Source organism: Callionymus lyra, chromosome 4 (assembly GCF_982586985.1).
Source record: "Callionymus lyra chromosome 4, fCalLyr1.hap1.1, whole genome shotgun sequence".
Lineage (NCBI taxonomy): Eukaryota > Metazoa > Chordata > Actinopteri > Syngnathiformes > Callionymidae > Callionymus > Callionymus lyra.
The window spans coordinates 17,876,580-17,887,502 of record NC_141821.1 but is presented as its reverse complement, the minus strand read 5'-3'; the positions used below and the strand labels follow the sequence as shown (position 1 = coordinate 17,887,502).

General features: G+C 42.1%; 1 protein-coding gene across 1 annotated transcript; it reads left to right on the top strand.

The window, feature by feature from the left end:
• Positions 1-640: 640 nt before the first annotated feature.
• On the top strand, positions 641-7,410 carry arxa (aristaless related homeobox a). The gene is made up of 5 exons (XM_087789016.1): positions 641-875; positions 965-1,529; positions 2,841-2,886; positions 4,685-5,016; positions 5,835-7,410. The coding sequence occupies exons 1-5, from the start codon at positions 722-724 to the stop codon at positions 6,085-6,087; spliced, it is 1,350 nt and encodes a 449-aa protein (XP_087645142.1). The 5' UTR covers positions 641-721; the 3' UTR covers positions 6,088-7,410.
• The last annotated feature ends 3,513 nt before the right edge of the window (positions 7,411-10,923 follow it).

Here is a 10,923-nt window from a genome sequence, read left to right as displayed (position 1 = left end):
TTTCAACATGCAATGCCTATACAGAACTGGATTTTTTTTGGAATTGTAATTTAAAAGTATTTAAAATAAAATAGGTATGCACCTGAAGTACACAGTGACCTAGAAACAAATAATGTAGTAAAGGAAAAAAAAAACATAATACGTTTCAATTTTAAAAAAACTGAAATAAAAGCTCATTTATGCCCAACCCTGTTGTAAAATGACATAAATAAAATAAATAAAACGCTTCGAAAATCAGATAAATAATCTTTATTTCTACTAAATGACACAGTTATAGTGGAATAATAAATACAGTTAATTCGGATAATAATTCGGGTTTAATCTTTGCACCAATGGAAAAATATCGAGCCAGTCACATCAGCGTCAAGAAACGGTAGAAAACGAAAGAACCCCAAAAAAAACACGCTCAAGTCAATGGAATTTTGAGCGAAAAACCAACTTATCCAAAGTTCATTCCTCGGATCCCTTCCTCCATGCCTGGTTTTTGTTTCCTCCTCGGAATACCTTTATTGAAAAATATATAAAGGCTCGCGACGTCTCTCTCCGCGCACACGCACCTGCGAGCCAATCAGCAGCAGCAGCAGTACGAGCGCGCGGAGCAGAAGGGGAGACACGAGCGAGGGCGCGAGACACACGCGCACGCACGAGTGGAAGGACCCAGAGCCACACTGACTGACAGGCGTCACCAACTCAACTTCGTGAAGCCGCAGAAGCGTCGACCATGAGCGGACACTTTGAGGAGGACCTTCACGAGAGGAAGAGCAGCAAGTCCCCCACGCTGCTCTCCTCCTACTGCATCGACAGCATTCTGGGCCGCAGGAGCCCCTGCAAGGTCCGCCTCATAGACGCGCAAAGTTTGGACAAGCAGGCCGTCGGTGAGTGCGCGTAAAAGCCGGTTAAAGTACTTTAGAAATAAACTTTACCGGGACGATATTTGACGAGTGTATTCTCTCTCTCTCTCCAGGCCTCGCCGCAGACATGCACCTGCCCCCGAAACTCCGCCGCCTCTACGGCCCGGGAGGAAAGTACCTCCACGAGCACCCGGAGAAGCTGGACAGGGACCGGCTTCTCCTGGAGCAAGTGGGCGACGGTCTGAAGATCAGCCAGGCGCCGCAGGTGAGCATCAGCCGCAGCAAGTCGTACCGGGAGAACGCCACGCTGACGCGGGGAGAGGGCGAGCAGAGACCCGGGGAGGAAGGCTCGGAGGACGGCGGTATGGGACTGGTGGTGGAGCTGGGCCCGCTCAAGTTCGCCGAGGACGCCGGGAAGGAGGAGGAAGCGGCGGCGGCGGCGGCGGCGGGGGACGCGGCCGCCCTGTCGCCCAAAGACGAGGAGAGGGAGGGCATGAACGCCGGGGAGGGTGACGTGCGGGACGGGGAGGACAGCGTGTGTCTGTCGGCGGGCAGCGACACGGAGGAAGGGATGATGAAGAGGAAGCAGAGAAGATACAGGACTACCTTCACCAGCTACCAGCTGGAGGAGCTGGAGAGGGCTTTCCAAAAGACGCACTACCCGGACGTCTTCACCAGGTCAGATTGTACTACATTTTTTTTTTAATTGAATGATCCGATTGCATATTTTAAAATTCCTTCATGACAAATACATGAATTAATTAAAATAAAGAATTCACAAATCGACGTGTGCGTTAATACGACCCTTAAAATATATCAAATGTTTCACCTTGAACGAATTTTTTTTTTTAACAAATACTAATAAAATAAATACAATAAAAAAAGTAGAACACGATTATAATAAGTAAAATAAATAACCCCATTTCGATAACGACAATTATGTTTAAAAAATATATATAATAATAGTGAACATTATTTTTAAATAATGTGTTTTACTTCAGTAAATATATTCACTACAGTATTCACGCTCTACGCGTTAAACAATTGCTTGATGATAATAACAATATTATTATTTAGCCGTATATACATTTTATTATTTTATTTTTCGCAATATAAACCATTAAATTAAAAAAATAAGTAATATTTGTAGAGCGCTTTTCTAGACCAGGTTCACAAAGCGCAATGACAATCAAAACAATAGCCAATTAAATATATACTTAAAAGGTCAAGACACCACCGAGGCCAACATAAAAACACAACAAATCTAGGATACATGCTGAGGGTGATAATTCATTTAAATCTTTTCAAATAAACACTCGTGACATTTTCAGAAAATAAGACACGGTAATTCCACGCGTGTGGAATCGACACCGTCACGAGACACTTGTTCAGGCTCACACCTCGTAAAACTCTCGCACCACAGTTGTGTCTCCTACAAATTGAATGAACAATAGTTTTGTTCGTGTGTATGACCTGTGGGGGGGTGTGGGGGGGAGTCACCTGATTCCACAATGGAGAAAGTTAAAAAAGGTGTCTCGAGTTCCGCGAGGAAACTAAATATGGAACCCGGAGGAAACAAACCCAACTTGAGGTTACAAGAAAAAATCGAATATTATTTTCTACTTAAAAAAAAAAAAGTCATTCGTTTGAAAATCGAAGAAACAATTGCCCTTTCAATTGTGATTATTTATATTTTCTAAATCGATTTAGTCTACAGCGTGTATGTCTAATTTGCAGCCATCTCGCAGCGTGGATTGCTTGTGTGGCAGTTTAGATGTTATTATGTCGTTACAGTGACAGGCCAGAGAATCCTGCAGCCTTATTCCCTGACAGGGAAAATTGAATACGGTGCTATAGTGTCTCTGCAAAGAAAAAAAAATAATCACTGTCTTTTGTTGACAGTGCACAACAAGCGCACACACAAAATTCTTTGCTTCCAGGCGTCGGCCTTTAACTTTAAAATCTTTTTCTTTTCTTTTTTTTCTGCAGAGAAGAGCTCGCTATGCGGCTGGATCTGACCGAGGCTCGAGTGCAGGTGAGAATCTGATCGCACACGTTTTCACAAAAAGAAAAAAACATCTCTTTTGTATCTCGAGGTGCGAAGCTGTCAAGCCTTTGCCCATCGCCCGCCCGATTGAAATACGCTTTTAAAATGGTGTTTTTCAATCTGGATTTTCTGCTTCTGTTTCCTTCTTAAATTGTTTACTTCGCAAACCCAGAATCCAACTGGAGAATTTCAGAAACATATAAAAACGTCAATTCGAAATTTGATTGAATATTATTCGGAAATACAGCCTTGTCCAAATCACTCATGAATCCATTTGTTTGAACTAAACCTCAAGATCTCAATTAAGAAAAGTAAATTTAACAATATGATTATTTATTTTATTTAAATAGACATATTAAGCAACATTAAAATAATAACATCGACCAAAGTAAATTAATATTTTAGCCAAGTCATGACCCCCCCCCCCCATAGTGTGTATTATGTTTAAGATTACTAAGAATATTATACATTTTGCTTTAAGGAATTGAGTCATGAGCGACACCTTCCATATTTTAAAAAAAAACAGCTGATGTTCAAGCAGCTACCTCTGGCATCATATTTAAACATTTAAAGCGATACTAATGGATTCAGAGAATTGTTCCTGAACGCAGCATCAGATCTGCTGGTGGGGAAAAAAACACATCTATCTGCCAAGTGCTTTGCAATAATAAACATCCTCTCTCTCTATATATATATATATATAAAAAACGTCTCTGTGGATAATAACAGTAACATGCGTCACAGACTGAGCGTCAGGACAATTTGCCTCGGTAATTGACGACGGTTAAAAGTGTAAACCGCGCACCGTCTTTCCTGTTATTGAACGTTATTATGCGGCGTTTTAGTGGCGATTAGAGAGACGCTGGCGATTGACGGTGATTCTCTTAGTGCCCGAGCAAACAGTGCGTGTACTCCCGGGAGGACACTGTTTGGTTTCCCATCAGGGAGGGGGTTGCTGTGGTGGTGAGGGGGGGGGGGGGGGTAATGCTATTTGATTTCCTATTATGCGATTGCAATAGACCTGCATTGATCCGACGCTTTGCACTTGGAGACCATTAAAGGTGTTTGCTCCGAGCCTCTCCTCCGTCGCTTTTTTTTTTTTTTTTCCACCCAAGCCCCTGCGTGTCCAAACGCCAGACTCATAACCAGAGAGACAGTTCAAACACGCGTGGAAACAACAGATGTCTCTTCAGGGGCCGTAGGTGAACAAATCACTTAACGGGCGCCATCAGGAGGTGATAAAAACTCATAAATTCCCGAGGGGCTGTGTAATGCTAAACAGTCCTCTGGGACCAGTGTGTGTGTGTGTGTGTGTGTGTGTGTGTGTACAGTCCCCTGTCGGTCAAGCTCTCTGGTTCAATCACTTTTTTCTCATGTTGACATTTTGCTCATTGTGAGCTCCTAGAGTAGAGCAAACTGTCCACCAGTGTCTTCGTGGGAAAGTTAAATACTCGGTCGCCGCAGAAGTCACTTGTTCCTCGACTCTTAAGAATTTCATTTAAAAGGCATTAATTGTTTTTGGAGCTGGTTCAGCGGTCACTTACTCGGCCCCCCTTTGTGTGTCCACGGCCCCTTAATTATCTCTCCCCTGCACCCCGAGAACTTAAGTCCAGTGTTTAGTCTGACAAGGGTGTCTATTGCGCATGTCTGCAGGGGTGACTTTCAGCATTGCTGAAATCAACTGAGACAAGTGAATTGGAATCCATCATCATCGATGCCACCTTGACAATAAAAATGAACACAAATAATGACCGATAATAAATGAGGCCCTGATGTTTTCCCGCAGGTTTGGTTCCAGAACCGCAGAGCTAAGTGGAGGAAGCGTGAGAAGGCGGGAGTGCAGGCCCACCCACCTGGCCTGCCTTTCCATGGCTCCCTGGCAGCAGGCCACCCTCTCAGCCACTACCTAGAAGGAGGACCCTTCCCTCCTCACCCTCACCCAGCTCTGGAGTCGGCCTGGACGGCTGCCGCGGCCGCCGCCGCCGCCTTCCCGGGTCTCGCCCCGCCGCCCCACAATGGCTCGGCACCACCACTCGCCACCCCGCTTGGCCTAGGCACTTTTCTGGGCACGGCCGCCATGTTTCGTCACCCCGCTTTCATCGGACCCACCTTTGGCAGGTGAAGATGTTTTCCCACATTCATTCCCCCTAATATAAGTGGAACTTTACGTACCTGGAATACAGAAATCCTTTTGAGTACTCGGGAAAGCTCTGTAATTATTGTCAGCTGTCTTAATAAAAGCAGCAAATGTGTGATGCTGTCAGACAAGCTGTGAAAGAGAGCGACACTCGATGATACAATTAGCCGTCTGTTTATTTTGATATCGTCGTGGAACACAGAGTTGGTGTTTATCTACAGTACAGTGGCCAGCATGAGCCGCCTGGTGAGATGCTATACTAGCATGCTAGCTAAACACACACACACACATTATTAACAATAACCTGATCCGCCCCGAAAATACATTTCATTAAATCAACTATATTCAACATTAGTACAGTCAACAGTATGTTGGATTAAATCACAGTATGTTCATGTTGACATCGTAACTTATAAAGGTGTTTAATATAAGATAAGGATATTATTGATGTCAACAAATAAACAGAGGAATTTGCTTGGTGAGTGTTTGACAAACACTCAGATTGTTAATGCTTGTGTGGTCTCTGGGTCGAGGTGACCCCCTGGGCCTTAAAAATAAAACCGTTACCTTGACCCTGAGGCAACACAAGGGATACCTCAAACACATTTGTTTTCGAGCCTTTTCGGGTCACCTTGACCCAGAGACAACACAAGATATATTGAGCTTTCATAAATAAAAAATAATATCACAATCAGGCTCATTGTTGCAGACAGCTTGGTAAAAATAAGCTACTTAGACGCTAAAGAATTTCGGCCCCTTATTGTGATTGAGTTTTGACACCCCCGATCTAATCCTCCAGGCTTTTCTCAAGTATCGGCCCTCTGACCAGCGCTTCCACGGCTGCAGCCCTCCTTCGTCAGCCTGCTCCCCCAGGAGACAGCCCCCACGCAGGCCCCGTCCTCCCGGACCCTTCCTCGCCCTCATCCTCGGCTGCAGCAGATCGCAGGGCCTCTAGTATTGCGGCGCTACGCCTAAAGGCCAAGGAACATTCAGCTCAGCTCACCCAGCTCAACATCCTGCCCACAGGCGCCGCAGGGAAGGAGGTGTGCTGAACACTCTGCAGCGGTAACACACCTCCTTGTCCCGTTCCATCTACCCCCAAACTACCCCCCAAAAACATACCGTCTTTCAAGAGGCTGACACTCCTGTAGCCCACTTCTTGACAACAAAACAGCAAGACCAAATTCAACAGAGCACTGAAAAGCATCCGCGTGTGTTTGGGTTGATCTCAGCTAGAGAATTACAGGTTTCTTCCAGCAGCAATCTTTCAAATAAGCGGAAAAGAGAAAGAGGAAAAGATATTTTGACAACGCTTAAGTTATGACGTGAATGCCTCAATGAGCCGGATGTTTTTTTTCTTCAAAAATGATGATTCAACCTCACCCTAACCCTCACCACAGAACCAAAGGAAACCGTCCAATGACCTTCCGTAACAACCCGACACGTCAACACTGCTTACCTGGACACAATCAGAAACACCTTACAATCTTTTTTTTTAACGACACAACAGTTGGCATACACATTTTAGAAAGTCTACCCAGTTATGTTACAGTTGAAAGTTTCATAGCGAATAATGATTGACTTATTTCCTGTGCTTAGAAAATAGAAAAATGATCTAAAGAAAAAAATAGCATAGCGATCACTGACCACTGCGATGGTCTCGACTACAGGCAAAATATCTCACCTTATTTCAACAAGCACTTCCCTACTGTATCATTCATGATTGATTGATTTTTAAGATTGTACATCATTATTATGAGTTAATCAATAGAAGTTAAATATAGGTCATCTTTTTTGTACCTGCACCTAAATTATTCTTATGTGGATAAGGTGAAGCAGCCCATGTCACAAAACAATATTATTATTAATTGCATATTTAAGCTTTTGTGCCGGCAAAAGTGTTTACCTTGACACCATCAGGTCCACTTTCATGGCTCAGATTCCGTGGTGTTTCTGGTTCAGTGACAGAGCAGTAGACGTGTCCACAAAGACCTGAAAGAAACTGTACATACTGTGTAAAATAATTAAAAAAAATACAACGAAAAATAACGATTTTCAAAACAAAGGTTGTATATTTCAGAAGGCCACGTTTTGATCATTTGCACTGGATGTAGTGTCTAACATGAATGTGGGTTACACCTGTGTTACTGGATTTTTATTATTAGCTTTATAGAGAATTATTTATGTCAATACATTTTCCCTTGATAAGACACTAAAGATTTTTTTTTTCTTTTTAAGTGATTGTAAAGATTCAGTTTTAATTATTTGAATAAAATGGGTAAATTGAGATTATTCTAAACTTCTTTTATGGCGAAATAAAAAAATGTGAAATAGGATAATAAAGACATATTAATAAAAAAAAAAGGTGTTATGAACAGATTGTGCACGCTGTTGTTGATTGATCAGGATGGAAATGTTTAACTTGAGAGCCATGTTCTCTATTGACAAAATAGGGTCCATATATTCATGAGTTTAATCCTCCACATGAGACATGCACGACAAAAGCGAGTGGGTTTTCAATTAGATCGCCCACTTTATCTGCGGGGGTTTCCACAAAAACTTCTCTTACAAAAAGACTTAAAGGCGCTAAATTGGTCTTAACATGTGTAATCCAGTGTCGGTGGAAGCGAATCCTCTTTGTCATTAATGAAGTAACAAACCACTTCATCAGTGGCCTTTCAACACACACACACACACACACACCTCGGATCAAGTTAATTCCCTCAAATCCCCCCTTCATGGACCCCCAGGACTGACTATTACAGCAATCAATGCGTATTCTCCTGCGTTTGACCCATCTATGGAGTCTGAGCAAACTGCGTGAAATTACACGGCGGATTAATTTACTTTCTTTTATTTATTGTCTCTGTTAGTGAAAGACCTTCCTCTTGTTCCAGCAGTGGTCTTCTCCCGAACTGGTCGAACACCTGTTAATAGCGCAATTTTTTACACGTTTCTTAGGAGATGCCACTTATAAACGGATAATCCACAACTTTTGAATACGTTCTTTGAATTAACTTGTGGTTATTTTAAAGTCTCTGATCCCATTTGGTCTGTCACTTGGATAAAAGTGGTTTCCTAGTAAATAAAATATAAGAAAAATTCCACATGAATTACATAATTTTCTTTAAATAATTATTATATTTAAAAATAAAAGAACAAATGGCATACTGAGCATTAGCTATGACAGTTAGCATGATAATGTTAGCTTGTTTCTAGCAAATAAAACCACAAATAAAATACTTTAAATAAAATTATTAAAATAGCATGCATCATCATTAGGTAGTGTAGAGATAACACACACACACACACACATATATACATATATATATATATATATATATATATGTATAAATATATGTGTGTGTGAACAAAAATGCTAGCACATGCTAACCCAATAGTGTTCAGACTCAATCCTATTTGCTACAGAAAGTTTTTGAACATTAACAGTTACAACAGTTGCGAGAACAATAAAACCACACGTACCTTCAAGCGTGTCCACCGGGCTCTTTGTTTTTGTGAAATGGTTCATCAAAAAAGAAGTTGTTATGGAAGAGCTGGTACGTCATCTTTCAAACGTAGCGCCCGAATGCTAACGCTAGCATGCACGAGATAGCATGTATATGTGGTGCAAAACAGAGAATTTATGATTATTGTTAATAACATTAAACTATTGACCAGGTCAACTTGACAGAGTTGATCATTTTCCATTTATTTAGATGTTATATTTATACCTTTTGTTCAAAAGCTAACAGCAGCCATTGTACATCATGCTCAAGCATAGCTAACAACAGGAAGGCACCATCAGCAGGAGACACAGATTAGAACCAGCAACTTTTCTTGTTTCTAACTAAGATATTAAGGGGGTAACTTCATGCTAAGATGAAGTATTTGGAAGATTACTTAGAAAAGGCATTTTGACTGAATGAAAATCTAATAAATATTTAACCGCTGACCAAGTTCATGATCTGCTTGAACTACATTTGAAATCTTAATAAAAAACAAAACATGGGTCAATAAGTGAAAACAAGAATTCAAAGTGTAAGTGCTCTGCATATTTCATATTTTGTTCTTATTTTTATTTTTATGAATTATCGTCTGTACTGCTGTGTATTGCTATTCGGAAAAACAATTTCCCCAAAGAGACCTCCTGAGGGATCAATAAAGTTCTATCCATCTATATATTTGGGATGGGTCGGACTAACAACGTTCATTGATCAGTAAAACCATCTGTAATCGAATCAGAGCGCGAGGAAAAACAAACACGACGGCGACGGCGTCTAAAGGTTCAGGCGTCTCGGCCTCCGACCACCTCCTTCCTCCTCCTCCTCAGCCCCGTCTCTGCTCCTCCTCGACGCTTTGACTTGATTTGGCCCGTGATTCGGTTTCTCAGGCCTCATTTCTCTCCCCACGACCCCGGCCTCAAAGAATAGACCCAATCACTCCAGAGCCGGATCAGTCCCTACGCGGTCCCTGGGAGAGGAGCTCTGAAAAAAAAAAAAAAAAAGCCGCTTTGATGAGCCCCCCACCCTCTCTACCTCCACCTCCTCCATCTGAAAGACCTGAATAGCAGGACCACGGCACTCTGCTCCCTCTCACATCTCCCCCTTAATTTGCCGTCTCTCTCTCGCTCTCATCCAATTAGCTCAGTGTATTAAGCGGTTTATCGTCTCATAGCCGCCCATTCAGCCCGGACAAGGGAGACACTTTGCAATGGGACCCGCTCTCCTTTTGACACCCTCGCCGCTGTTCTCCGCCATGAATAACCCGGGACCAAATGGAAAACTAATTCCCTCATCAAAGCCTACCTTGTCTGTGGATGGTCAAAACGACAAGCAATAAAGCTTAACATCACAATACAAAGAGACTTGTTCGACCTTATTAGCTTAGCGGGCTTGATTTAATGCGAGAGAGGGGGGACTCACTTTGGACCGGGCCTCACTTCAGGAGGACCGTCCTTGCGGAAATGTCTAATCCGGTAAATATGTAAAGTTATGACCAACAGTCCGAGACACCTTCTCGCTCTCACAGCACGCCGCATCCGGCGAATCACGGTGAAGTGTCGGAGCCACTCGAAGGTTGCCGTCGCCGGATCGCTCGTACGTGACCCGTGTGACGGACGTTTTTTTTTTTTTAAATCACTCTTGTAGAAAACACTTGATATGAATCGATAAAACTTAAAATAACTTTACTTATAACAAGCGAGGGAACCAGAAGTACTCAGGGTAAACATCTTGAGCGGTTCAGTGTATATCGCCTGTTACTCTTCAAACGTCCGAAGAATACTTCTTGTCGAGGCTTCGATACAAGATTGACTTTACAGACGAGCAGTATGGAGGTATTTGGATGTTTTAAGTGTCTTTTTGGGACGAAAATGAACTTTAAAATGCTCCTCCCCAGATGCAACACTAATAGACTCAGGGACTCATGCATTTCTCGTGCTATTAGGCTGTATAATTCTGAGTTTGGGGGCAGGATTGGATTGAAAAGACGATTGGATTCCTTGTTAATCTTTGTATCCTTTTTCTTTGATCTATGTTCTTTATTTATAGATTTACGTAGATTGTGTCATCTTGCACTTTGTTCTTGTTCTATGAATCTATCGTCTGTGTTGCTGTGAGCTGGCTGGAAAAACAATTTTCCAAAGGAGACCTCCAGAGGGATGAATAAAGTTTATCTAATCTAATGAACATACATTTTTGTCTACAACTCTAAAAAGGAACAAGTTCATCTGAAAATAATCCCAACACTAATTCAACTGTTGTTAAATCCATACAGTGCTGTTTAAAATAAATATTAAATATTGCAATGTTTAAGTGTAGCGATATTTTCTAACACCAAAAAAAAACAAGTTTCAGTGACGGGTAAATGAGGTTTCATGATACAGT